The sequence below is a fragment of the Colletotrichum navitas genome (assembly GCF_030913465.1).
Source record: "Colletotrichum navitas strain CBS 125086 chromosome Unknown LY79scaffold_86, whole genome shotgun sequence".
NCBI classification, from domain to species: Eukaryota; Fungi; Ascomycota; class Sordariomycetes; order Glomerellales; family Glomerellaceae; genus Colletotrichum; species Colletotrichum navitas.
Window position 1 is genome coordinate 6119 of NW_026850632.1, and position 26413 is coordinate 32531.

At 51.4% G+C, this 26413-nt stretch overlaps 9 protein-coding genes across 9 annotated transcripts; 8 read left to right on the forward strand and 1 right to left on the reverse strand.

The window, feature by feature from the left end:
* The first annotated feature begins 240 nt into the window (after positions 1-240).
* Positions 241-1428, forward strand: LY79DRAFT_398221 (endoplasmic reticulum-based factor for assembly of V-ATPase-domain-containing protein). Its single transcript, XM_060552996.1, has 2 exons — positions 241-697; positions 756-1428. Exons 1-2 carry the CDS (start codon positions 371-373, stop codon positions 1314-1316), a joined length of 888 nt encoding a protein of 295 aa, XP_060409323.1. The 5' UTR covers positions 241-370; the 3' UTR covers positions 1317-1428.
* Positions 1429-1827: 399 nt separating this feature from the next.
* On the forward strand, positions 1828-2931 carry LY79DRAFT_398228 (uncharacterized protein). The gene is made up of 3 exons (XM_060552997.1): positions 1828-2000; positions 2056-2103; positions 2156-2931. The coding sequence occupies exons 1-3, from the start codon at positions 1972-1974 to the stop codon at positions 2874-2876; spliced, it is 798 nt and encodes a 265-aa protein (XP_060409324.1). The 5' UTR covers positions 1828-1971; the 3' UTR covers positions 2877-2931.
* A 1158-nt stretch (positions 2932-4089) lies between these two features.
* On the forward strand, positions 4090-6145 carry LY79DRAFT_398249 (carboxylesterase). The gene is made up of 4 exons (XM_060552998.1): positions 4090-4638; positions 4690-4792; positions 4843-5482; positions 5534-6145. Exons 1-4 carry the CDS (start codon positions 4189-4191, stop codon positions 5970-5972), a joined length of 1632 nt encoding a protein of 543 aa, XP_060409325.1. The 5' UTR covers positions 4090-4188; the 3' UTR covers positions 5973-6145.
* Positions 6146-7726: 1581 nt separating this feature from the next.
* Positions 7727-9835, forward strand: LY79DRAFT_567799 (major facilitator superfamily transporter). The gene has a single exon (XM_060558919.1). The coding sequence runs from the start codon at positions 7861-7863 to the stop codon at positions 9670-9672; it is 1812 nt and encodes a 603-aa protein (XP_060409326.1). The 5' UTR covers positions 7727-7860; the 3' UTR covers positions 9673-9835.
* Positions 9836-10269: 434 nt separating this feature from the next.
* Positions 10270-12267, forward strand: LY79DRAFT_593722 (family 31 glycosyl hydrolase; the record flags this gene model as incomplete). Its single annotated transcript, XM_060561598.1, has 1 exon — positions 10270-12267. One exon carries the CDS (start codon positions 10270-10272, stop codon positions 12265-12267), a length of 1998 nt encoding a protein of 665 aa, XP_060409327.1.
* Positions 12268-12315: 48 nt separating this feature from the next.
* Positions 12316-14870, reverse strand: LY79DRAFT_398270 (GMC oxidoreductase). Its single transcript, XM_060552999.1, has 6 exons — positions 14545-14870; positions 14355-14474; positions 14078-14294; positions 13410-13943; positions 12744-13347; positions 12316-12689 (listed from the first exon to the last, which is right to left on the reverse strand). Exons 1-6 carry the CDS (start codon positions 14589-14591, stop codon positions 12481-12483), a joined length of 1731 nt encoding a protein of 576 aa, XP_060409328.1. The 5' UTR covers positions 14592-14870; the 3' UTR covers positions 12316-12480.
* Positions 14871-16318: 1448 nt separating this feature from the next.
* LY79DRAFT_696850 (uncharacterized protein) lies at positions 16319-18042 on the forward strand (the record flags this gene model as incomplete). Its single annotated transcript, XM_060564840.1, has 9 exons — positions 16319-16353; positions 16399-16468; positions 16550-16577; positions 16629-16704; positions 16869-17005; positions 17062-17116; positions 17172-17367; positions 17454-17565; positions 17605-18042. 9 exons carry the CDS (start codon positions 16319-16321, stop codon positions 17841-17843), a joined length of 948 nt encoding a protein of 315 aa, XP_060409329.1. The 3' UTR covers positions 17844-18042.
* Positions 18043-18525: 483 nt separating this feature from the next.
* LY79DRAFT_583425 (phosphatidic acid phosphatase type 2/haloperoxidase) lies at positions 18526-20528 on the forward strand (the record flags this gene model as incomplete). The annotated part of the gene is made up of 3 exons (XM_060560321.1): positions 18526-18770; positions 19296-19509; positions 19566-20528. The coding sequence occupies 3 exons, from the start codon at positions 18526-18528 to the stop codon at positions 20526-20528; spliced, it is 1422 nt and encodes a 473-aa protein (XP_060409330.1).
* A 1716-nt stretch (positions 20529-22244) lies between these two features.
* On the forward strand, positions 22245-23898 carry LY79DRAFT_706894 (cutinase). Its single transcript, XM_060565037.1, has 2 exons — positions 22245-23070; positions 23139-23898. Exons 1-2 carry the CDS (start codon positions 22662-22664, stop codon positions 23714-23716), a joined length of 987 nt encoding a protein of 328 aa, XP_060409331.1. The 5' UTR covers positions 22245-22661; the 3' UTR covers positions 23717-23898.
* Positions 23899-26413: the final 2515 nt, after the last annotated feature.

Sequence of the window (26413 nt, forward strand, 5' to 3'; positions counted from 1 at the left end):
ATAGTGAAAGTTACGTAAAGTTAATAATCTACAGGAATAACAAGGTAGTATAAAAATGTAAGTAGACAGTTAGATGCGTCCTTAAGGAGGAGGTAATTAAGGTGATTTATATCCTTAGTAGCACTAAGCACTGGTGACGTGAGCCCAAGCAAGAGCGGCGATGCTGACTAACCTAGCTGGGACACAGCGGCCTCAGGTTTCGTGCACAACTACGGAGTACAAAGGTAAGTACCTTGGGTACGTACAGATCCAGTACTGAGGATACCTAGGTACACAGAACTTGCGACAATTACTCCTTTTCTGGTTCCCTTCCTCGACTAGTGTCAATCTCGACATGATAGCGTGAGAGACAAGAGGCACATCCGCAGTCATGGTACAGCTTACGGTAACGCCTTCCATCGCCGCCGGTCTGCAGAGGCTGGTTGAGGTGAGATCGCGCCGGGACAAGACGGACGCATCGAAGACGGGCATAGCAGCGCAGGAATCGACGTCGGATGGGTCAGCCACTTCTGTAGCAACGCCCGACGCAGAAGAACCGACTCTCAAACCCCGGGTCGTCGGGGACCCCATCACACATAGCCAGGTTCTCCATCTGTGGAGGGACCTGAAGAGCGAGGGCATTGATGGATTCAGCTTGGAGGGTCTGCTCCGAGGCGCCAACGTGTACATTCCTCCGCCGCCTCCGAAGCCAGAGCCTGTACGACGTCACAATCACCCGTTCGTCTGATGCCAACTCGCTAACAGTCCGTTTGTAGTCTGCCGAGTACAAAGCCTTGATGGCCCGCCTGCGACGCGAAGAAGAGGAACGAACATACCAACGCATGATGAAGCAGCCGTCCCGGACCGACAATTTTTCTCAGCAGGTCCCCGGCGCCGCTTCGAGAGCGCACGCATTTGCCGAAGTGAACCGTCCCATGCGCGAGGCCGACAACGGCGATGACGAGGTTACGCTCGGCGATGTGCAAAAACAGGTCATGGTCATTTTCAACTTCCTCGTCAGCATCGTCGGCGTTGCCGCGACGATATGGATCGCTTCCCGCTGGTGGACAGTCACGGCGCGCATCTTCCTGACCCTCGCTGGCTCCATCCTTGTGCTTGTCGCAGAGGTCGCCGTTTACTCGGGATACGTGTGGAGGATGACAGAGGCCAAGGCAAGCCGTAAGGAGCCGGAAGAGATCAAGGAAGTGATGCAGACATGGGTCTTGGGTGAGGACGGTAGCGGCGGCAAGTCGGGAGAGGACGCAACGGTGCTACTCGACACCAAGACACCAGACACAGACGAGGGAATACGGCGACGACTGAAGGGCATGTCGTAGTTTGATGCAACAAAATACAACGAGCATCACGAGTTCAAGACACCGAATGCTGCGAGTGTACTGGCTCGCGTCGCATCGGAGCTCACCCGTCCGGTCCAAAGCTGCAGCGACAACAGTGGACCGAACGGCCTGCAACAACTGATCCCGGAACCTCCGATCTCTGAAGGGTTGTTTGTATTGCATGAACACTGTGCGCATCCCCAAGAAGAACGAAAATTAACGTGATGGGGAGGGAGGGGCAGAAGGGTCCCAAGATCCCACGTGATGACGCGAGATGTCTACCACGACGCGTCTCACACGCGCTTTGCTGCACGTCATCCGCGCGGCGCGCTTTTTGTGGTGGGGCCTCCGCACCCAAGCTCCCCATTAAACCATCTCGCGCGCATCTCAAGGAAAAGACAAGACACACACATCCCAGTCACAGTATCGGCCTTTCTATCTCTTTTTTGTCCCCTGGCCAATATCTATTACTTGGCAACCATACGTTCTTGAGCTATTCTGCGCTCGAAAACGCTACCGATATATTTCCCTTCACCTTGACACCTTGCCTGACGCCGTCCAACAACACGATCAAGCGCGTCGCGTCACATCCGCGCCTGCAGCCGACACCAGCGGTTGAAGAACACCACACTTCGCCGATTCTTTCGCGGAAGGGATGGAACGGACGGGAGAAGAAACGAAGCTGTATGTGGTTCCCCTCAGCTCACTTACTTTAGCAGCCTGGCTCATTGTGGTACAGCCTCAACATTCAACGCGACGTTCCAAGACCAACAACAACCGACAAGCGGTACGATTCTATTCTGGCTTCGCATACCACGACTCCGACTAATGGCACCTAGGCGTAACTTGCGGACATACAGCAAACGGTCACGCCCAACAGAATATGACGATACAGGTCCGGGGCTTCTAAAGAAGCGCAGAGTCACCGCGGAACCAGCCACACGGACACCAGAGCTTCCGAGACTTTATCCGGCGCAACCCACCCAACCGTCCAGCAACATACCTAAGAGCTCGATCCTGAGTTACTTTAAGCCATGCCGATCGAGTTCAGCCACCGAGTCCTCCGATCCGTTGTCCGACTCGGAAAAGCTGATCAACACTCCTCCGTCCTCGCCTCCAGTCTTCCACAAAATCAAAGAGCCCCGCAGGCTGAGGTTGCGGCCCAGCAATCCCATACTGCCCTCATCAGATACCGTGGAGAATGCCAAGGACGGCGGTGACGAAGGTGGAGACGTTGACACAACAAGGACTGGGAGGGTTTTGAGGAGCTCGAGGACACAAATCGGGAAAGAACTGAAGGAGGTCACCAACAGCAAGCTCAATGAGCTCCGAGACGACAAGGAGGTGAAAGAGGCTGCCGTCCCAAAGAAGCCACCGTCACGTTCGAAATCCGTCGCGACGGTCCAGACGACCATCAACCTGTCCTCGAAGCCTGCCTTCATGGAGTGCAAGATATGCCGCATCCTCTACAACCCGTTGCATCCCCCCGATGTTAAATACCACTCGCAGAGGCATGCAGCATTCCTCCGGGCCAGAGCTAGGGCAAGAAATACGGCATAAACGAAACTTGGAAAATAATGACCCAATGATACCCCTTTAGCAATTAATACCATGTATTTCACTCATCTAGTCCCTCATAGGAACCCGGCACCAGCACTGGCCAACCTTTATTTTCACCTTGGTCAATCGTGATTTGAAAACTGATAGCTACAGCCCTGCGGCAGTATGGCTAGTGTCTGGAGTCACCAGTGCGCACTTGGGGATTGACATTAGCCTTGGCCCTTGTTACGCTTCTGCATTTCTGCTAGCTCGTCTCCTACGGGCCTGACGACTGGCATCTACTAGCTATCTCCAGAATGTTGTTGCCGTTTGTGTTACCCATTCGTGATCGCAACTCCTCGGCTGCCCATATCTATCGTTACTCTCTAAACAAAAAGTCCGACCCAACCCCGCTGCCTCCCACGTGGAATGTCTTTCCGAGCGCGTTTATTCGCCGAGCCAAACATTCTGACGGTCCAGCCACTTTTTCTAATTCCTCGGGGGCACCCAACACCGTCGGCGTCACCTTGCCTGGAGCGGGCTGTGGGGAATGGAGATGATCAAAGGATGGAGACGCAGATGGCGGCGTAGGCCTTCACCGACCCGAGCCAACTTTGGCTGGATGCGACGAACACGTGGTTCAAGCTCCGGAACCAGCCTCGAATGCTTCAGCAGCAGAAACGGCCTGTAATAGTTCCCAGTTGATCGGATCACTTGGTCGTCATAGCTCTATAGGCTCTGCGGGTTGTCTTACCTAGCTGCTGTCTGTCGATGCACAAAGGAGTACGGGTATTTGGCCGTAGCACTAACACTTCCTTCTCACCTCCCTCAACTACCTCTCAAAGCATTTAGAACAAGTTCCTTGCTCCTAGCTCCGACCCTAACATTTATACCAAGCTGTGCATATCTCTATATTCTCACTTTTTTTCTGCATCTTGACTGCTTTTGTCCTTCTCAAGTTATTCTAATTTCTGGAGGGACTGAGAGAATGCATTTGGTCAGTGCACTCCTTATGGAGAGAAGAGGTTTCACTCGTTTGTAAGGGTGCCTTACTAGAAGCGGTTAGGTATGCATGACCAGATATCAAATTGTCTCGGCCAAATAGACACAAAGACATCAATAGTCTTTTGGTGGCGTTGCCATTCTTGTCTGTCGGCGGCGCCGGGCAGCTTGTGGTTGACACAATTTGTTATAACCTAGCAATGGGGGGATGTATAAAACAGTAAGTGATTGCCGGCAGGATCGTGAGAGTTTTCTAGAACACTTTGGAACATCAGCTTCTTTACATCCTGGTCAAGTTCCCTGTGCCGCAAAGACAATATAGCCACTCATCATGGGTAATAATATCCGCAAACCATTGCTCGCCCAAATTCTCCTCTCATCCACATTCTTTATTGGAGTACTCGCTTTGCCCGCTGGAGATGCCGGCCCGACTGTAGTCATTCCATCTGGTACTATTGTAGGCACCACGACCCAGCCAGCTGCATCAACTGGCTACGCGAATGCGTACCTCGGTGTACCATTCGCCAAGTCACCGCCGGAACGGTTCTCTCCTCCCCAGCCAGCCGACCCATGGACAACGTTAACTGCTCAAGCATTCCGTCCAGCATGCATGCAACAATTTTCGAGCCAAGGGGGCTCGCCGGCTTTGCAAAAGCAGTACTTCGGCAATCCCACTGGGCCTCTACCGGAAGAGAGTGAAGACTGCTTATACCTCAACGTCTTCACACCCCCCGGTGTATCGTCTACAAGTAAGAAGGCTGTCATGTTTTGGCTGTTTCCTGTAAGTACAATTCGTCCATATGATTTTGGCAATTATCGCTGACTTGTACAGGGTAACTTGCAGTTTGGAACTGCCAGCCTACCCATCTACGATGGAAGTTCACTGGCCCTCACGCAAGACGTGGTTGTTGTAACGATAAACTATCGAACGAACAGTAGGAATCTTGCTTGTTACGTATGGTCGGATGGTTGCTAATCATGTCAGTCTTTGGATTCTCCAACTCTCCCGATATACCAGCCGGGTCGCAGAATTCGGGTTTCTTGGATCAGCGCTTTGCTCTGCAGTGGGTTCAAAACAATATCGCCAGCTTTGGCGGTGACCCCTCGCGTGTCACAATCTTTGGCGATTCCGCCGGGGGCGAGTCTGTGAAGCAGCTGCTCGCAAGCCCGCCCAGTCCGCTGCCGTTCTCGGCCGCAATCATGCAATCGCAACAATCCCTTCTGATAGGCTCCGGATCGGACAGCTACAAAAAGGTCCTCCAGAATTTCAAGTGCCAAAGCCAGTCTTCCCCCATTGCATGCTTGCGGAAAGTCTCGGCCACGGATATCAAAGCCTACATCGAATCTGCAGCGCTTGTCTTCCCCCCGGTCAACGGCGACGGTACCTCGGTCAGCGACGTCCGGAATAGCATCACGTCAAAGACATGGCCTAACATTCCCATCTTGATTGGAACCACGCTTAATGAAGCTCGCGTCTTCATTGCCGCTCAGGGCATTACGAGTGGCGCTCCCGCCTTGGACTATGCGCTCTCCACGGTTGGAATCACCTCATCTATCACAAAGTCCTCAATCCTTGCCCTGTATGCTGGGAAAGGCACTACCGCAATTACGGATGTGGCTGACAGGTATGAGGCTAAGACGACACTGATGATTGCTGTGAGCTAATTAGTTTATAGAATTTTCACTGATGCGGTTTTCACTTGCACGACATCATCGTTGGCCAATTTCCTCGCTCTTAACGGTTATACCGTCTATCGTTATCGCTACGACGCTTCGTTTCCTTCTACCAGCATATTCCCCAACGCCGGCGCGTACCACACAAGCGACATACCCTCAGTCTTTGGCACATACCCTCAGTACAGCAAGTTCGGCGCAGCAACCCAGCAGCAGACACAGCTCAGTTCATACATGCAGGGTGTCTGGGGTGGGTTTGCGAAGAAGCCTGCCGGCGGGGTTGGGGCTGGATGGCCAAAGGTGGGAAGCGCTCTTGGAAAGGAGCTGGCACTCTTGGGCGCCAGCGCGTCAAATAACGTAACGGTGGTACCGCTACTTCAAGCCGATTATCCTTGCGTTGCCTACGCCGGCATCGCAGGTATAGCTGGCTTGTCGTATTAGAAGATATATTTTATGGATTGCATATGGAGTTGACGGTCAAAAATGATGAAAGATACACAAAACTTCAAGTATGACACGAAATCCACGTTTATATTCTCGAACCTAGCATCTGCAACCAAAGTCTGGAAATAACAAAACCAAAACTACTTCAAAAGCTTGGTTGCATCTACATACTCTTATCGGAAGGCTTGTTAGTCGCACAAAATCAAGCCAAGGAATTGCTTGAATTGCTGCGTGTGAAAGGTTTGGAGTTGATGTGGGGAACGGCAAGTATCCTAGCCGGTCTCGATCATGAACCACTTAAAATTGGTGGCGTTCTATCCTATCTTTGGGCCTCGGTTGTGAGCTACGAGGAGTCGAGACATATGGCGTCATGAAACCCGTCTTTATCAAGATTTTCCTGATAATAATGAAGAGCCAAGACTCCAGTTGCCGAATCTACCTTGCCACAATTGTTGCTTCGGGCGCCACACACCACGGAGTCAAGTCCTCGTATCTGCCACCGGCATAATTGTACCATCCAAGCCAATAACGGGAGGCTGGGCGGTTCCGACTCCCCGGGACAACACAAAAGAGCCAAGGCTATTCTTGGCATGGCGGCTCTAACTGTCCGTAATAAATTCATGATGCCTGCTTGACTGGCATCAAGCACCTGGTAAGCATTTGAAGTTTGGGAAATAGAAATGTTGGAACTGCAGACCCGATGACTCCGCAAATCAGGGATGGCAGACTAATCCCCCGCAAAGGATTCGAAAATGATTGCGGAAAGCTCTCAACCGCCGTTCCGATGTACCGAATAGGAGGCCCACAGAAAATTGAAACATGCGGACGGACGGTATTTTTGTGCTTAGTCCGTCTGGCAAGTGCTTATTCGTCATCGGCCCGGCCGACGTTTTACTACCGGTCCGACATCCATGATGGTAGAGGATAATCTTGAACTTAGGGAATGAGCACTGGTGCTGTCGAGATCTCATCCAGCGAGAGTCGTATCATCTAACGATCATGGATCCGGTACGGAAGGAGAAGTTGGTTCATTGACCGAACAACCAATCCTTCCGTTCCTTTTGGAGCCAAAATTAAATCTGGCTGCCAGTCCCAAACTTACAGAGCAGTGAGGGTATCTAAGTAAGCCTGGCCCGCGTCCGACTCTGGTTCTGCAGCTGATGTAAAGACTCTAGGCCTTACCTCGCATACCTATTCGTCTTATGTAAAATCCCGTATGGATGCCCGAGGGTAGATTGGACTACAAAGGTTTCGCGGCTCTATTGGTAATGTGTAAGAATATTGACGAAACGCTAAATTTGATTAGGCGATTCGTCGCATACGGTATAAGCCATTTAGGTCAAATTGCAAATGTAGGCCTACAAAAGAAATTCGACTAGAAAAGAGAATCAGATGAGCTGAAGTCTTGAATGGGAAAGAAATGACGCCGCGAGAGCCTCAATGATCTTTCGGGTCATACTCCGTAGACTGTAGTACCGTGACGCGTCACTTTAACTTCAAAACGGTCCAGCAATCTCAAGCCCGTGTCGAAAATCTGAGAACTGTCGATAATCCCTGATAATGCGCACTGAATCTCCATGCCAGCTGTCTAAGTATTCTCCAAGGGCCAAGGCAAGCATGGGGCTAGGAAACAAACCAGACAGAGGGTATTGGGGTAGACGGAGTTCAGGGTTAGTTTCGACCCGTAACCCGTTCGGTGTACAACGCTACGGTCGATTGTATCAACTTGCCCGGCGGGCCACGGGGTGAATGCGACCAAATAGCAACAAATATAGTTGCCCCTCTCCCCTAATTTATCCCGCCCCTGGATCCCCGTAGGCCATCTGTGTATACTCTTTATTACTATACACCCGACGAGTCATCCAACTCTGGGAACTGCCTCGCGATGGCGCCAGCAAACGCCGGAAAACAAGTCGAAAAACAGATCCAAGAATCCTTCGAGTCTCCAGTACGCACAAGGATTCCATACTGGCGCCAAGTCGTAGACCAATTAGGGATAACGCCGGAGGTAGAAAACCACCAATATTCTGGCTCTGGAACCGAAGCAGATCCCTTCTTGGTGCAATGGATTCCCCACGATCCCAGGAACCCCATGAATTACAGCGAGACTACTAGGTGGTTCATCACCATGATGGTTGCCTTAACCACGCTCGCTGTATCACTTTTGTCATCCGCGTACACGGGCGGCATCCCCGAGATCGTCCGAGAATTCGAAACCTCAGACGAAGTAGCGGTTTTGGGCGTCTCCCTTTACGTCCTAGGCTTCGCTCTGGGACCATTACTCTGGGCGCCACTCAGCGAGTTATACGGGCGCCAGTCCGTGTTCTTCTTAACTTACGCCGCCTTGACCGCCTTCAGCGCCGGATGTGCCGGTGCAGACTCCGCTAGAACTCTCATCGTCCTCCGGTTTTTCGCCGGTGCGTTCGGATCATCACCTCTCTCCAACTCGGGTGGCGTCATTGCGGACATGTTCCCAGATGAGGAGAGAGGCCTGGCAATGACTCTGTTCTCAGCAGCGCCGTCGCTGGGGCCTGTCTTTGGACCCATCATTGGCGGATTCCTTGGATCTGCAGCTGGCTGGCGCTGGCTTATGGGTACCTTGGCTGCCATTTCTGGGACATTTTGGCTTGTGGGAACAGCGTTAGTTCCCGAGACATACTCCCCGTACCTACTTCGCCGACGAGCTGCTGAGCTATCAAAGAGGACGGGGAAATGCTATGTGAGCAAGATGGAACACCACAAAGGCAAGATCAGTCTGGCACAATCTTTCAAGACTGCCTTGTCAAGGCCGTGGACCTTGTTGTTTCGCGAACCCATTGTGTTACTTCTCTCATTATACACAGCCATCATCTACGGGACTCTTTACATGCTCTTCGCTGCATTCCCCATTGTTTATCAACAAGAGCGAGGTTGGTCGCAGGGAGTCAGCGGTCTTCCATTTCTCGGTCTAATGGTCGGTATGATTGCGGCAGTCATCTACTCAGTGCCCGAAAACAACCGGTATCAACGAGTCCGGAAGAGGAAAGGCGGACGTGCGCCCCCGGAAACGCGCCTGATCTCAGTCATGGTTGGAGCTATAGCCGCTCCCATCGGGCTGTTTTGGTTTGCTTGGACAACAAACCCATCCATACACTGGATGGCCAGTGTTGCCGCTGGCGTTCCTTTCGGGTTTTCCATGATCTTGCTCTTCATGGGGATTAGCAACTACCTCATCGACGCTTATACCATTTTCGCAGCAAGCGTACTCGCTGCCAACTGCGTCATTCGCAGTTTATTTGGCGCCGCATTTCCTTTGTTTACGAAATATATGTACAGAAATCTTGGAACCAACTGGGCCTCTTCGATACCTGCATTCCTGGCACTTGGTTGCGTGCCATTCCCATTTTTGTTTTACAAATATGGCGCGGCTATTCGTACTCGATGCAAGTATGCCGCTCAAGCAGAAAAGACTATGGCGGAAATAAGGGAAGAGCTTGCAGACTCGAATCGGAATCAGAATGATGTCACAGCAATAGAAAACGTCCTGAGCGATACTACCGACGTTCAGACGTCTTCAGACGATAGCTCCTCCGTTTACCAAAAGGGCGATCAACGAGCGATGAACCAAGCGTCTATGCGGCAACAGCCACACAATGGAAACCCCTCTCACGTTGACATTGGGCATACAAGGGTGGGCTTGGCTGAAAATATAAAATAAAGATTGGAGATGAAAGTGTATCTGTCTTTGCAGCGCGGGGCTGGGCCATCAGACATGATTATTAATGTCCATTAGGAAACGGAAAGGATTGATAATTCTTGAATACATAGAATCCACTCGGTTTAGCTAAAATAACCGGCATCACATTAACTTGACATTCAACTTTCTTCGCGCCCGCGTCTGCGGAGAGTCGGTTTCGGCGCCTTGGTGACTCCAACTTAGTAACTTGCCCTTGGTTACCATCATTCGCTCAAGGGATGCGGGGAATTCTGGAACCCGCTGGCGGACATGGCGGCTTTCACTGCTTCCAAGTGGTCAATTCGGAACGCAGTATGCCATCTGCCCTCGTCGTGCCATCGCCCTGGCCTGCGATCTCCATCTCATAGGCTCATGGTCATCGGCAACAGGAGCAACTCCGCACTCGGGGCTCCCTAACCCGAGACATATCTGCTCCGTAGCCTACAAAAGCCTACTTCTGGGCTGCGCAAAACTACCCCTCAGCTGAAAGTGTTCTCCCCTCTTTCGATATCTTGAGGGCGCCGTCGTCACCATCGATTGTTCAGCTCGACCGCTAATCAACACCTTCAGACGACAAGAATGGGACTCCAGGAAAAGGACGGGAAGCTGGTCTTCACTTACGATGCGGAGGAGCTCTGGGTTGAAGCATGGGGGCCCAATGCATTCCGAGTTCGGGCGAGCAAAGCCCGCGAAATGCCTACTGAAGACTGGGCTCTGTTTAATCCCAACAAAACCAAGGTCGATATCGCCATTGATGCAAACGCCGGCACCATCACCAACGGGAAAATTAAGGCCTCTCTTACTCGAGGTGGAAAATTATTGATGTGGAACTCCAAGGGCGAATTGCTACTCGAGGAGTATTCCCGTCACCGACGAGATGTACTAGACCCCAAGTGCAGCGCTCTTGATGTCGAAGCTCGCGAATTCCTCGCCATCGTGAACAGCAACGACTACCACCTTACAGCACGATTTGAGAGCGTCAACGCCAATGAGAAAATATTCGGTATGGGACAGTACCAGCAGCCATTTCTGGATCTCAAGGGCCACGATCTTGAGCTTGCGCACAGGAACTCCCAAGCCAGTGTCCCATTTGCCGTCTCATCGCTGGGATACGGCTTTCTCTGGAACAACCCTTCTGTCGGAAGAGCTGTTCTCGGTCGCAACATCATGAGCTTTGAGGCCAAGTCTACTCGTGCCCTGGATTACTGGATAGTGGCCGGTGACACTCCGGCGGAGATTGTCGAGGCTTATGCCAATGTCACCGGCAAAGTTCCGATGATGCCTGAATACGGCCTCGGGTTTTGGCAATGCAAACTTCGATACCAAACACAGGAGGAGCTACTGGAAGTTGCGCGCGAATACCGGAGACGCAAGCTGCCCATAGACCTTATCGTCATTGACTTTTTCCATTGGCCGCTGCAAGGAGAGTGGAAGTTCGACGCAACATACTGGCCCGACCCGGAAGCCATGATCAAAGAGCTACAAGAGCTAAAGATCGAGCTGATGGTTTCAATCTGGCCGACCGTGGATCAAAAGTCCGAGAACTGGGACGAGATGGTTGAAAGGGGATACCTCATCCAGTCCGACAGAGGTATTCGGATCGCCATGAATTTCCAGGGAGACACTACTCACTTCGACGCAACGAACCCTGGCGCCAGAGATTATGTCTGGAAGAAAGCGAAGAAGAACTATTACGATAAAGGAATCCGTGTCTTCTGGCTTGATGAGGCCGAACCTGAGTATACCGTGTACAACTTCGACACATACCGTTATCATCTGGGCTCTAACGTCTCTATCGGAAACATATATCCGGTCGAATATGCACGCGCCTTTTATGAAGGCATGAAGGCAGAAGGACAGGAAAACATTGTCAACCTTATTCGATGTGCCTGGGCGGGGAGTCAAAAGTATGGCGCTCTAGTATGGAGCGGAGACATCGCTTCTTCCTGGGGCAGCCTCCGGAACCAGGTCGCTGCTGGCCTTCACATGGGTCTCTGCGGCCTTCCTTGGTGGACCACTGATATCGGAGGCTTCCATGGCGGCGACCCGAGAGACAAAAACTTCCGTGAGCTGTTCGTCCGCTGGTTCCAATGGGGCGCGTTTTGTCCCGTCTTCCGCCTCCATGGATGCCGCGAGCCAGAGCAGCCGCAGCAGGGTACTACAGGAGGTACAACTTGCCGCAGCGGTGCACCCAATGAAGTCTGGTCATACGGCCCTGAGGTCTATGAAATCTGCAAGAGGTACATGTTTCTTCGTGAGGAGTTGCGTGAGTATATCCGATCTCTGATGAAGGAGGCACACGAAAGGGGTACGCCTGTGATGAGAACACTCTTCTACGTTTTCCCAAGTGACAAGGAGACATGGAACATCGGTCAGCAGTACATGTTCGGAGACAAATATCTGGTGTGCCCCGTGTTGGAGTCTGGAAAGACGAGCATCAGTGTTTATCTGCCTGTTCTTGAGGGAGAGGGCAAATGGAAGCCGCTACTTGAGGGCAAGTCGAACACCTATGAGGGGGGCAGATGGATTGACATTGAGACGCCTTTGGAGTGGATGCCTGTTTTTCAAAGGCAGTAGACCGCAATAGCTAGGAACATGCAAATTAAGGCGAGAACGCTAGCTCTATGATGTCTTACTACTGCTGCTTCAAGACATGGACTCTGATTTCTGGTGCCATCTAAATGAGACAATGGCCAGTTTTGGTGATTTCATGTTTTGATTTTCCAGTCGTGCCGGGAAAAGAAGCAGTTTCGGCTTTTACCTGAATTTTTCTAAGCCTCCTTGATGCGATCACAACTTCCATGCTTCCTTGATGAGATCGGCAGCCTTTTCTCCGATTCCATACGCAGGCATTTGCGTATGGCCTCCAGGGAGAATAGGCATGATGCTACAGTCAGCCACTCGGAGACCCTTGACGCCCTTCACAGTGAGAGTAGGGTCAACAACGGCGTTAGGGTCTGATGCCTTTCCCATAGCGCAAGTTCCCGCGGCATGGTAGCCTACATAATGACTGTCAGCAAGTGCATTCTGGGTTTCGCATTCGAAGAACCTACAAGTTGTCGCATTGTCACGAACATAGGGGATCCATTCCTCACGGGTTCTGTATTTGTGGTGCACCAGGTCGCTCGGCCAGGAACCCTTGACAATATCCTTGGTACCCTTGCCTTCCATGATGATCTCGTTGCCGAACCGACACGCCTCTGCCAGGACCTCGACATCAAGAGGGTCAGCGAGATAGTTGGTGTCAACCACCGGAACAGCTGTGGCTTCGGTGTTTCGGAGGGTCACCGTGCCACGAGACCGAGGGCCAAATAGCTCGGCAATCATGCTAAAAGTATGCTTTCCATCAGTCGGGAACTTATCGAATTGCTTTGGTCCACCATAGCACTCCGTTGTGAAGAATTCGATGTTTGGCTGCTTCGGTGTCAGGCCCATCGGGTCACGGCCAGGAGCACGTGGTGCGTTCTTCCACAGATCCGAATCTGCAAGACGCTCATCCAGACGAGCGTAAGCAAATGCACCGAAAGGGAAAGATGAGAGAAAGCCGGCCTTCTGGTCCTTCCACAGAGCGTATGTCTTGGCAAAATTGTCACCATGGTAGACGTGATGGTCGGTTGTAAGTCCGGCTTTCTCAGTCTCGTAAAACATAAATACAATCTGGGAAATTAACAGCGTCAGTGACTTGTTTCAGTGAACAATGAAACCTTACGGGAACTTACGAGATGGTCCATTAGGTTCTTACCGACGCCTGGCAAGTCAACCAGAGTCGGGATACCGAACGCCTCTAGCTCAGACTTCGCCCCGATCCCAGATCGGTTGAGAATGTTAGGGCTGCAGTAAGCACCGCCGCTAACAATTACCTCCTTGCTAGCCTTTATCTGGACCGCGGAGCCATCAGCTTTGATAGCACGAACGCCAGTAGCCCTAAGCTCGCCATCTACGTTTTCGATGATGACCTTTTCGACATGCGTCTCAACCATGAGATCAAGGTTGTTCTTCTTGTTTTCCTTGGTAACAAAGTCCGCGGCAGTGCTACGCAATCCATTGTGGACTGTTCTAGGAACATGCCCGCATCCATGAGGGTTATTTCCATGGGTAAACATATCATGGTCAAGGGGCAGTCCCTTAGAAATCATTGAGTCCATGATGAGGTTGGAAATGGGGGCGAGACCTTGCGGTTCGATGTTCAAGTATCCGCTGTTTCCATGGTCATCGGATGCTTCAAACCAAGACTTGCCATGGAACTTCTCTGCCTATCATGATTGCCAACAATGTCAGCATCTTTCTCAGAGCATATATTCGGCAATGCAGCAGCTGCACGCGGAATATATGTGGGGCGAGAGACAGAGTTTTTCGGTTGAAAGTTTATAGTGTACTCCGTACTGACCTTGCGAATGTACTTGAAGAAATCTTCACCACTCCAGCCATCGACTTCCCAGTCATCGTAGTCTTGCTTCGAGCCACGGATGCAAAGCGTGCCGTTACAGCCAGAACACCCACCAAGGAACTTGCCACGGCTCAACTTTACCTGTCGGTTGTTGACAGCAGGCTTCCTCTCACTGATGACATTCCAATCGGTTTCCTTGTCAAATAACTCAGACCAGCTGTGGATAGAAGACGCATGTTAGTCGCATTCTAATGGCAGCGCTTGGGCCGCGCCTTACCCCCCTGCCATGTGGACATTCTCGAGGTTTTCGCTGTGTGCGCCAGCTTCGATAACCAAAACACTGGTCCCAGGGATCTCGGCAAGACGACATGCAACAACGCATCCAGAGGTACCTCCTCTAAGAGAACATAGTCAGCGACTGCGGCGGGACGAACGTTACTTCGATTAATGCCGATCAGAGAGCTTACCCGCAAATGACAAAGTCGTACGTGATATCTTGGGGCGTAGATCCCATGTTGATGGTAACAACAAGAACAGCTTGAGTAACTTGGCGACGGCGAGCAATGTTGGCCTTACGTTGACGGAAAAGAGATGAGCAAGCGAACTAGTATCTGTCGGCAGCTCGGACCAGTCTTCTTGTATGCAGCCTTTGGCCAGCATTCAGGGCTCCTCTCCGAGCCAAAGCCGACGGTAGCATGCATGCACCGAGCACCAATGAGAGCAAGAAAGGCAATACAGCACCTTTGCCAAGCGTTTCCAGTATGAGAGTTCGGTAATACTACGGTATCAGGCCAATTTTAGCACCCTCGTGTAAATGTGGCCGTGCTTCTTCATCTCAAGAATAGATTCTTCAAGGTTCTTGTGCACATCCGGTACAGATTTGGCCAGTGAGAGTCTCGACGTACGTGGGTTATAAACTCCGCACTACCTGTTAGGGACTTCTTACTTACCCATCACACTACAGTATTGTAGTGATGTGAGGGCAATTTCACCTCAGCTATGTGACTCTGTTTTACAAGCCTGACTGATTAGAACTAAGGATGCAGAGGGAGTGGGTGTTCGGCACACAAGGTTTTACACATTACTTTGTTTCTCCACACCAGCTGGCCCAGAGTCCAGGGTTCTCACGGACTCGGAACAAGACTGTTGATGGTGGATACCTCCAAGCCTCCATCTTATTTGAGAACAAGGCAGGAATGAGGGTTCTATGAGGGTCACCAAGAGGTTCGTACTTATGCCCTAGACCAATCTTGTATGATGACCATTGAAGTTGCATAAATGATGATCGGTCCATGAAGATTGTGCATCGGACAAATGCGGAACGATGATCATCGTGAGCGAAGACTTGAAGACCAATGACGATACAGCGCTAAGAGTAAGTACGTGGCGTGTAGTTATATGTCACATTTTGACAGTCCAACAAAGATGACTGACATGTCCATGCTTTGCAGCCTTCGACAACGACGATACGGACGTCACTAGAAGTTTCCAATCATTCGCTCACGTTAACTCGACGTGGCTCTAATACTACCTCAAGAGCAATTTGGAAAGCGGCTGTGACCCTCATCGTTATAGGACTTATCCATTTGAACCATTCGAGTTCGGAGCGTTGCACAAGATGTTGTGGCCAAAATTCGCGGGGAACCCTGTTAAGATGACGGCAACATTCAGTAGAACATCGAACCCTGGGGCCCCGGTGTGATATCCACTACCTAAGACCGGAAAAGGGGGCCGGACGGAAACACACGGGAACGGCGGGTATAACGAGCATCCATCTGGCCGAAAAAGGTGGATCATTTGACTAAGGCTTCGCTCCTTGATTGTTCATGAGTGATTAGAGGGCGGAGCAAACCCCGCGGGAAAATACAAGAATTGGAGTAGTAACCGTTAAGTTGCTAAGATACCATTGAACGCATGATTTGCACAAACCTAGCTCTATCTGGACACGGTGCTGGAGCGTTTGACCATGGCCTACCCAGCAACGGCAGTTGTTTGGACCGTACGCTGATGTATATGAGAATCAGGGGGAGAAGATTCCGAATCTGCTGGGAAGTTTGAAGTATATTTTCGTGAAGCAGAGCAAGAAGCCGCTGGAGGCGGTGCTGCTACTAATCCAAGACGATCCGCTGTCTTAATCCACCGTCGAGGCAAAAAGGTTTTCAACGTCCATCTCGACCACCCGTAAATTTACGCTTGGTGTTTGCCAAGATTGGCTCCTCCGCTCATTTCACCACGACCGCAATGGCAACACCTTTCCAAACAGAGGCTTGGACAGAGTATTAACTTGGGGTATTTGTTATCCTTCTTCGCATATTTTCGAGGAGGAAAATTGTTGGTTTCAACTGGCAAGGCGATGGCTACTTCGCTGTCCTTTGTCTTGTTTTCTGGACAGTAAGTAGCACAAACGACTCAGGATTGAGGTTCTGAGAAGCTGAAATTTGTGGAGCACCCTCTAACCATTCCTTCTCTCAGCCTGAGCTGGTAATGTTGGAGCTCATTGGTGAGTACATCGCTCTTCTTTGTTAATTTTGCCCCTCCAACACCCTTTCAGGCCAGAATGGAACCAATATCGGAATCACGGACGAGATTGGCGCCACATTGACGGCAGAAAAGATTGCGAAGCTTGAGTTCGGCTCCAAATGCTTGCTGACGGGCTAGAACTTTTACATTACTCTTATCTGGTGCCTAAAGGCTTGCATCCTGTTCTTCTTCAACCGCATCACATAAGTGCCTTGTTTTCTTTAGGACTTGATGTTCCGCAACCATCTGACTGACGTATTGGCACGAAAAGACTTGAAACAAGCCAACAAAGGGCTGTCAAATGGACAGCTATTTCAACCATTTTCGCCTACGTGGGAGTGATACTTGTGATCTGGCGTCATTTCACCCCGGTTCACAAGAATTGGCAGGTGATTCCTTTCCCAGGAGGTATGCTAGCTTGAACCTGACGATGAGTGTGGCGCGTTCATTAACACTTCCCTCAGATCAGTGCACTGTGGCTGTGGCCAACTATCTGTGTTTGGTGGTGCTCAACATATCGTACGTAACAAGTCGTTCTGGGGTTCAACAGCAGCCACTGACAAGAAAAATGTAGCACGGACATGCTCATTGTATCGATACCGCTACCTCTGCTATGGGCGGTCAAACTCAATTTCGAAAGGAACTTGGCCATCGGTATGCTGCTTTGCTCAGGAATGTTCGTGATGATTGCAGCACTGCTTCGCTGCGTCTTGTCGCTGAGGGACATTAATGGCATCAATGTCAGCACCATCTGGGCGATCAGAGAAACAGTAAGAATGTCCAAACACTCGTACCCGATGACACAGGCAAACGTCACAAAAACACTCAATAGGTTAACCTTGCTCCCTTTTAACAGTTCGTCGGAATTATTGCAGTCAATGCAGCGTGTATCAGACCCCTCTTCCCTGGCTCACGTTGGCTGGGATCTTCCAAGGGAAGTAGTGATGGGGCAAACCAGAAATACACTGGTTTCAGCGATAAGTATGGCCATTAACTGGTTACAATAGGGGGCGGGGGACAGAACGTGGATCAATCCGGTAAACCTTCTAAGAGACTTCATAACAAATATAACATGACCGAACTGGACATCAACTCGAGAGAGGAGCAGATTGTCATGCCTTCTGAGCCAGTCTGGTCTGCGAAAGGCGGCCGCGACAATGCTCTCGCTAGCAATTCAAGCGGGCAACAAGGAGGAATCGTGGTCACGACGACGTATGAGGTGAAACCTGAAAACAAGATTGGATGACCGATGACATGGACACATTGAAGTTATTTCTTCTTGCTTGCTAGTCTAGATTTCATAGAGGTCGTAAGCTTAATCATGCCATCTTTTGTTCCTCTCTATTAGACTTCATCACAACCAACTCAAGCCTCCAGCCTCAATTGCACACATCATCTCCCCCATCGCGGTGGTAATCCGAGAACCGGCCAGCCAAACATGTCCCGCACGCCCCTATCGAGGAGCCAATCAACAATTTTCTCTCGGCGTTGAACTTATTTTCCAACGACAAATTACACCCTCCTTCAAGATGTCGAGTTGTTCATATGGTTACGTGGTGGCCCTCCGAACGGCAGACTCAGGAGTATGAAGGGAGTGATGACGAGCCTCCCCTAGCCGAGGCTAAGACCGTTCTGTCCCAATAAAGAGTGAAATATGATTCGCTTAAAGAGGATGGGAAAGGAAAAATGGGATGGCAGGTTGGTAAGGACTGGAGACCGGTGGGCAAAGTCATCACAGCGTTTGAGTATCTTGTGGGCAGAAACGGTTTGAACATGGAGCGGGAAGCGATTGGCTCTGTGGGAGACAAGCAGAAAGATCTAGGAGTCTTTATATATGAAGCTTACAGAATCAAGATGGCATGGCAGAGGAACGGGTGCTACGCCAGTGACGTGTTGAGGGAAATGCCCACTTAGGCGGCCATGTCTATATGGGAGAGGGCATCCATGATGAGGGCCGACTTGTTGCAGTCGGCGGGCGATCCGGCGGTGGTCGGGCCGGGCGGTTTGGTCCTGACATTGATCAGCAAATCCGAGGAGACGGTCGGGTCCCAGGCCAAGAACTACTGGAGATAGGGGCCGGCTTCAGAGACCAAATCCGTGTAGATCAGACCGTCTATGACAACGCTTCACTTGTTGCAGTCTGCGATACTTACGCGGCTGAGGGATGTGTACAGTGAGAAGCTGGAATATACCTTGAAAAGAACATGAATGGAAGAGCATTATTGTAGGGTTTAAGTTACTCGGCAGAGACATCGAGAAGAAATAGATAGCTTAGGTTGCAAGCTTCATGCGTTTTGAGAATCTTGGCCTACAATCGCAGTGTTATTGGCCCATCATCAAGCTGCTTCCCATGTCGAGAGTTTGCACTAGGTCCTTCATCTTAACTTCGTGTCCACCAACGTCTTCGCGGCTGACTGAGCTATCGGGCTCATAACGACAAAAAGAAAGAAAGAGGAATGCCCAGACCCGTTTGTATCAGAGGGATAACGCGCGTCTACCGTGCGTTGCAGTCAGCTCTGACAGAGAAAGCAGAAATGATGGGATGACGAGATGGCTGTGTAGCTTTACGCCTGAGACCCCCTAGGAACGGATGTAGACCTTACTAAAAGACTCCGAATCCACGAAACTCCCACTTCTCCATGACTTTTTATCCATTTCCCTGGCATTAACAGTGTAAACAATACAGAAATTTGCCTAGCCACAGGTCTGCATCTATCGACCGACCTAGTCAGACCATGCATTCCAACAGTCGAGTGCAACGGATTCATGGCGATGACGACGATCCTCCGCCTGAGTTTACGCGTGACACAATTCGCTCGGTGAGGGCATCTTGGGACTTCTTCCTTGCATGGCTTCGCATTACTTGGTTCGACATTTTCGTCTTAGCTGCATTGGGCGGTGCCGCTCTCGGCGTAAGTTAGCGTAAGGGCGACAGCAAGCAGAGCTGCTGCTGACCACGTCTCGGAAGATCTTCAATGCCCCCCTCGCAGCAGTCCGAAATTTCCCCATCACTTTTGACGGTTCGGGAGAGATCGTCTACCCTCAGTTCGCATACCCAGACCGCGGTTGGATCATCGAGACCTGGTTATCTGCGCTGCTATCCCTCTCCATTCCCATCGCCGTCATTCTCCTGGCCCAATTTCGCGTCAGGAGCATTTGGGATGTGAGCAACGGCATCATTGGCCTCATATTTTCAGTATCACTGGGCACTTTAATCCAGGTCGTGACGAAGCAACTTATTGGTGGTTTTCGGCCCTATTTCCTCGCAGTTTGTATGCCGGATGTCTCACGGGCAACCACCAACAATGCGACAGGACTCAATGCTGTGGGCTTCGAGCAGGTCATGTACTCGGTCGATGTTTGCACTCAGCCGGACTCGAAGAAGCTGAAGAATGCTATGACCTCTTTCCCATCAGGTCATTCCACGGCTGCATTTGCAGGCTACGTTTATCTGTTCCTGTACCTCAACGCCAAGTTGAAGGTGTGGGCCGACTATCGTCCTGCTCTCTGGAAGATTGCTCTTACTTTCGCTCCGCTCCTTGGAGCACTGCTTATCGCCTGTTCCTTAACGATTGATCAGGCGCACAACTGGTACGATATAGTGGTAGGAAGTGCTATCGGTACTACTGTTGCCTTTGGCTCGTACCGCGGATGTTACGCCGCTGTTTGGGATTGGCGGTTCAACCATATTCCTCTTCAGCCACGCAATCAACTGGATTATTTCCCAAAAGACGGAACAGAGTACCGAAGCTTTGTGTTCACAAGATCTGGCGGATGGGGACAAACAGGGGAAGAGCCAGGAGAGAAGCATGCACCCAGCAGGCGAAGCAGTGTTTCCTACGTGGCTGTAGCGGAGAGAGAATCTCTGCCTCCCCAGCCACCACGTCCACGGTACAAACGACACAGGCATCGAGAGGATAGTGCAGTTTGATCCGAACCATAACACTTGTCAGAGAACGATACACGATCATTACTAGCATATTGAAAGTTCAAACCTGCTTTGGTACTGTTAGGTAGTTGTTTGCATCTCCTGGTGGCCCTTTCAGATGCCATATTGCAGCCTAACCCTGCTCTATAACCAACGGAATTCCTCTTCTTAAGTCAAGCTAATAGTAAGTTTGAATCATCACTAGGGAAGTTAGGAAATTTTAGCAGAGGATCCATGGATACGTTTTCAGCAATATCGACTGCATCATGTAAGCAATCATCGAAAGTCCCATTATCTGAAAGATATGTTGTCGTGAAGCTGGGATAGCTTCGTGTGGCTAGTACCAGCTGTGAGCGCCACAGATGTGGCTCACCAAACAGCATGGCACACTTGGAGAGGGTATTTCAACTCGATTTGGTCTCCTGTGTAGATTCTAGAAAGAACAACCACTTTGCATTCTCTCTAACAGACGCTGAGGTTCAGTTCATCACATTTCAAAGATCAAGGAGTACATCAAGGCTGCGGTTCATCCTTATGCAACGAAAGAATGTTGTGATAAGTGTTTTCAATAAATCTTCCGTGGTCGGTGTTCATGGCAATTCTATTATCACCGTAAATGGATTGAAGTGAGTACGACTGATAAGAAAGCGGCAGCATTCCATAAATCTCAGTCAATTTGGAGTAGAGCCTCAGTAAGCCGGGAGTGACACCAATAATTTCCGCGCATGCCAGTAGAGGGATTAGATACCTGGCGTATGCTGACGGTTGTGGTGCCGGCCCGCTTCCAGTGTGGGCTGTGCTAGTTACTTTTCTCAAGATCTCAGGAGGAAGAATACCTCAGCAGATCTCATAACCTCCCCCAGCATGTTGAAGATTAGCGCGCGGTACGGAGTAATTACTTGTGTTCCTAATTAATTGTAAGTACGCACACCGCAGGTTGGGGAGTGTAACATAATGTCTCGGGTTCGGCGGGGTGCCCAATGGCTTTGAGTGGAGTAGTCCAAGGTGATCTAGCCACACACATTTCATGTTGACGGAAATACGGATGAACGGTTTTCCATCGAGCTGATGGACAAGATAAGAATACACTAACAACGGCAAAAGATGCCGCGGATAGTGGGGACATTAAAGTTTGCCTGGAGCAGACTAACGTATCACTCACTAGCTGATAGTAACCCAACAAATCGGAGTTTCGGAGTCACTGATAATAATGCATGCTGCACCGTGTAATACATTATACCTTGTACGGCGTGCGACTGATCAGAGCATAAACCCTATGATGAATGCAAGAGCATCACGTGCAGGCCGAACAGCCCCCCTCAGTAAGAGCGTATCAATGAAAATTGACCTTCATTGACGTGTGTTGGTGATAATAACCCCTTGGTTGAATTCAACGAGGATCCAAGATGGTATGTAGTGAGGTTGACAAGAACTATCCGTACCGACAGAGGAACCTCATCTCTGCCCGATCCTGCATCAAAGCAAAGGGGGCAGGGAGCTTTTCGGAGCTGCAAGAATAAACTCCGGTTCATGTTGCAGCAGTTCGATTAAACCCAAGGGGGGTTGGCATGTAAAAACACACTTAGCACAGCATCGGCCCCTGGACGTGCTTTGGAAAACAATAGACCATACACCCCTCTCTGGGGGTTGCATAAAAGATTGTAACCTCATCCAGACTAACTGCGAGCTTTGCTGGCAGTCTCTCGTATCCGTACTTTCTCCTCGTATTACCTATTGCCCAGCAAAAAAGCGCATGCATGCCCCCTCAACCCACCCCTGCAACCGCGCCATGTGGCGATGATGTTTATGCCAATTTAGAAGTTCAGCTCCGAAGCAACCCACTATTGTCATGTTGTCAGCTTAGTCGAAGAAGAAAGGAACATTCAGGCAACACTGCAGGGCTGCTCTAGATGGCTCTAGATGTGACAGATGGGTTAGGACGGCATCTCGCACTCCGCGCCATCCATTTCCATTGCAATGATGGTACGGAGTAAATAGAAAAAGAACCCCGTCTTCCCCGACCTCCTGTTCCAAATGTCCTGTCTCTCTACGGCCGTCTCGTCAACCGTGTCACTCGCTTTTCACTCGCTTCAGTTAATCGCAGCGTCAATAATACCCTAATAGTAATTCGCCACCATGCTGTCCCCGAAAGCCGCCGCTCTCTTCAACCTAGTCCTCCTGGCCTCTGCAGCCCCTGGAAAGCGCCAGTCCACTGGGACCGGATCTTGTACCGACCTGCACCTCTTCGTCGGCCGAGGATGGAATGAGGGATACCCAGGTCGTCATCAGTCCCTCATTGACGCCACCTGCAACGGCCTTGTTAGCTGCGACTACGAAGATATCCGGTTCGACGCTACCAACGCCAACGGCTACGCTAGAGCGGTTGAGCAGGGCCGCGCCTCGGGCGTCTCTCAGATCAGGGCGTACGTCGCAAAGTGCCCCAACTCCAAGATCGTCGTGAGCGGCTACAGCGAGGGCGGCAACGTTGTTGCTAACATCCTGGCCGATTCCGGACTTACCCCCGGAGCTGCTCCCGGAAGCAAGAGTAAGTTTTCCCAACCAGCATCTTAGCAGATGGGTCTGCCGGTGACTAACTAACATCCGTCGCGACAGTCTGCGCCGCTACTCTTTTCGGTGATACGACGCACGTTGCCAGCCAGAGCTACAACGTCGGAGCCGGAGCAGCCTACAGCGGCACCATGGCCCGCTCCGCCTCGTCTTTGCGCAACATGAACCAGTTCGCTAGCGTCTTGCGTTCCTGGTGCAACGGCGATGATGGTGTCTGCGCGACGACCTCGGGCAATGACGGCGGCGAGGCTGCCCACACCAACTACTTCCAGCTATATTCCAACGATGCCGCCGCCTTTATCAAGGAGAAGTGCCCCGTCCCCACCGCGACCGCCACCTCCACAGTCCCTGCCCCCACCGCGACCGGCTCTGTCTGTGTCGGCGGCACGGTCAAGTCTGGTCTGTCGGACAGCTACCTTGGTCTCTGCAGCTTCTCGTGCTCCAACGGATACTGCCCCGACGGTGTGTGCCAATGTTCCACCTTCGGCCAGCCGACGACGCCGCCCGCCGGTGACGGACGCGATGGCTGCCCTGCCGATGGGCTGGACGAGAGCTACAAGGGGCTCTGCAGCTTCAGCTGCAGCCACGGCTACTGCCCGGATGGTGCCTGCAAGTACTGCTAAGCTGTGAGTGGCTTGCATGGAGAGTGTGGTCTAGCATACCGCCTAGAAGTAATAACGCCCAGCCCACCGAGGCCATGGTTAATTAATACATGAAGATTTGAGCAGCGCTTGCTGTCTTTAGCCGCCAGTAGTCTGCTATGAAGTGCATTGTGAAGACATGCCTGTCCACGACCTGCTAGAAGAATGCTCCAAGATAAAATCAGAGCAAGCTGGATGTCGTGTCGTGCTCAAGGGGTGATGAGTAGGTTCCCTTTTTGGAGACGGACAAATTGACAACCGTCAATTTGACTTTTTGGCGGTGGTAAGGGGGGGGGCTTGTTATGCGGCTCATCCAAGACAAGTGCAGCCACAAGTATACCGGTACATCCGGAGCCGCTAATGCGGTAATTTGCTCCCGGAAGATGGGCCTCGAGGAACTTTTGAACTGGCGTCTAGCTCTGATAGGCTTCGGGTAGCAAACGGTCTGGAGTGTTGGACAAACCCTCAATTGAAGACGCAACGTTGTTCCCAGACCAGCTCAGCAGAGTGCTTTGTGATCAAGAATCAACGAGGAACCAATCGAATTTTTTTTTTTTAATCTCGGTTTGACGTTCCTGTAACCATGATTCAAACCTGTTCGTCTATGAAGCCATTACTGGGTGCGGGACTGGTTTAGCTGGGAAGATGTCCGGCGCCTGCTAGACTGGCACGTGCTGCTGGCACATCCCATCCGGCCGCTGTTTGCCAGATCGAGTTACCTGGGGGCAGGCTGGCATGCAAACAGAAAAGAATCATTATGACACCGCCGGTCCAGCACGGAGTTCCTGATCGTCGGGGCTGGAGTGCCCGGCATGCCAAGGCATGGGGGGTAGGTCAGCGGGGGGGCAGAGACGGGGTGCGAGCCTTGGCTGTGGAGAACAGCAGATCTCTTACCAGCCATGCCATTTTCCAGGCTTCCGGTTGCCTTTCCTGCCAGCTCGGGTGCTCGTTGCTCGTTGCGGTGTATCAAAGCTATATAGAACGGACATTGAAAAGGTCAAAAAGAGACGCTTGGACAGGGACGTTCTTGACTGACCTATGTTTCTATGGGGTTATTGTCAGACATTGACGCATCAACAAAAAGGCCTCCAAGGAAACGTAACAATCCTCGGGGTCAATAAGCTCAACCAGGATGCGCGAGCGCCTAGAGGGGATGCCCGGTCACTCGCGCTCAAAACTTTCGGCCTAGAGGCAGACGACTCGACTTCCCCGACGGTATCGGCGTTTCGTGCAGCGCATGTTTTGGTGTATGGTTCCGTGACGATTCCCTCCGCACGTGTGATACTTGGCGGTTTGCAAAACCGGGACAGCCTGGTGACCGCAACCGTCCCCGTCCCCTACATCAGGTTGACGTCAGCCAATTTGACGCGGATTTCCCGGCCGATTCCCGCAGTGCCGTCCCCGTCCGTCGGTTTGTGCTCCTCTTCCCCAGCAAATATTCGTTGCTGCTAGTGGGGTGCGACGAACTGTGTCGTTCTGAGGGTCGCTTGCTTCCGCTGTGACACGGCAGCGCAAAGAGTCTCTCGCATCTCTTCCGAGAATCTGGTGTTCGGTTGGAAATCTCCATCAGAGAGCTGCATCTCTTCAGCGGGTGTCGGAGCGATCTGTTTCCAATTTCGTTTAGGAGGACAGAAGCGATCGACAGTACGGATAAATCGACGCGCTCTCCTATTGTTCCTGCAGGAAACGGAACATGTCAGAGACGGACACCACAGCCCCGAACGGCGAGCGGCCAAGAGGTCACTGGTTGTGAAACCTCCCGTTGGCACCCATCCTAACCGCAACAGGCTGTAGGAGGAACATGGCGCCAGCAAGGGCGCCGTCAACCTTATCAACCTCGCCCTCAAACACACATGCACACGGGCCGAGCAAAGCCCCCCATCCTTGCGGACCTTTTCTTCGTCGATGGGCTGGCCATTGTCTCAATCTTGCGCAAAACACGAACCAAGCTCTGTTTGACATCACCGATGGCTTGCCCTGCTACCCGCGCACATCCTGCGGGGCGGATACAAATCTGCTCTGCTAGCGTATTAAACTACGCCGTAGCCATGAGTAGTGTACGGATACCGTAGTGTGTAAGAAATCTGCCAACGCTTGGCCCACTGGCTCGACAGGGTCTGCAATCCATCTCTGATGTCATCAACCCACCAGCCGGCCGTCGCAATCACGGCACCAACGGCATCGAACGTGCCAAATCAGGCATGGCATTCTCACGGCTACTGGTCTAGGCTCCCGTGGAGTTGTGACTCTCTCCAATGGGCTCGGTGAAAAGGACCCGAAACAGATCTTGGTGCGTGGTGCGGGAGGAAAACTGGGTTTATCCGCATCACACTGTTTGTTCCCTCCAGAATACACCCGCCCGTTGCCAATTGATACACATAGTAGTCGTCGATGTGTGTAGTACGCGTCAGACTGGAGCAAACGCCCAGTCTTGGTGCCAGCTACCAACAAGGGTTTTCGACTGACGCAAGAGGGCTCCCCCCCAAAACTCCGGCTTTGTGATCCACTGCAATGATGAAATGGTTGCTTTCCTTGGGTTTTGCGCAACCTTTAAAGTCGGTTGACCGTCCCGCTCTTCATTGGGTTCTCACGATGTTCCAGAGACCATACCGCCGCCGCCCTACCCAAGCCTGCCCACTTTGATTCAAAGTCGCTCTCGGTCCCCGGGAGCTGTTCGAC

What these genes read in the sequence shown, in the direction of transcription:
- LY79DRAFT_398221 (XM_060552996.1), top strand. Translation starts at nt 371, where the DNA reads ATGGTACAGCTTACGGTAACGCCTTCCATCGCCGCCGGTCTGCAGAGG. An exon ending in CGCCTCCGAAGCCAGAGCCT is followed by an intron (nt 698 to 755) that starts GTACGACGTCAC and finishes GTCCGTTTGTAG; the next exon opens with TCTGCCGAGTACAAAGCCTT.
- LY79DRAFT_398228 (XM_060552997.1), top strand. Translation starts at nt 1,972, where the DNA reads ATGGAACGGACGGGAGAAGAAACGAAGCT. An exon ending in ACGGGAGAAGAAACGAAGCT is followed by an intron (nt 2,001 to 2,055) that starts GTATGTGGTTCC and finishes ATTGTGGTACAG; the next exon opens with CCTCAACATTCAACGCGACG. An exon ending in CCAACAACAACCGACAAGCG is followed by an intron (nt 2,104 to 2,155) that starts GTACGATTCTAT and finishes AATGGCACCTAG; the next exon opens with GCGTAACTTGCGGACATACA.
- LY79DRAFT_398249 (XM_060552998.1), top strand. Translation starts at nt 4,189, where the DNA reads ATGGGTAATAATATCCGCAAACCATTGCTCGCCCAAATTCTCCTCTCA. An exon ending in TCATGTTTTGGCTGTTTCCT is followed by an intron (nt 4,639 to 4,689) that starts GTAAGTACAATT and finishes TGACTTGTACAG; the next exon opens with GGTAACTTGCAGTTTGGAAC. An exon ending in ATTACGGATGTGGCTGACAG is followed by an intron (nt 5,483 to 5,533) that starts GTATGAGGCTAA and finishes ATTAGTTTATAG; the next exon opens with AATTTTCACTGATGCGGTTT.
- LY79DRAFT_567799 (XM_060558919.1), top strand. Translation starts at nt 7,861, where the DNA reads ATGGCGCCAGCAAACGCCGGAAAACAAGTCGAAAAACAGATCCAAGAA.
- LY79DRAFT_398270 (XM_060552999.1), bottom strand. Translation starts at nt 14,591, where the DNA reads ATGGGATCTACGCCCCAAGATATCACGTACGACTTTGTCATTTGCGG. An exon ending in TACGACTTTGTCATTTGCGG is followed by an intron (nt 14,475 to 14,544) that starts GTAAGCTCTCTG and finishes ATGTTCTCTTAG; the next exon opens with AGGAGGTACCTCTGGATGCG. An exon ending in AGAACCTAATGGACCATCTC is followed by an intron (nt 13,348 to 13,409) that starts GTAAGTTCCCGT and finishes TTAATTTCCCAG; the next exon opens with ATTGTATTTATGTTTTACGA.
- LY79DRAFT_706894 (XM_060565037.1), top strand. Translation starts at nt 22,662, where the DNA reads ATGCTGTCCCCGAAAGCCGCCGCTCTCTTCAACCTAGTCCTCCTGGCC. An exon ending in AGCTGCTCCCGGAAGCAAGA is followed by an intron (nt 23,071 to 23,138) that starts GTAAGTTTTCCC and finishes CCGTCGCGACAG; the next exon opens with TCTGCGCCGCTACTCTTTTC.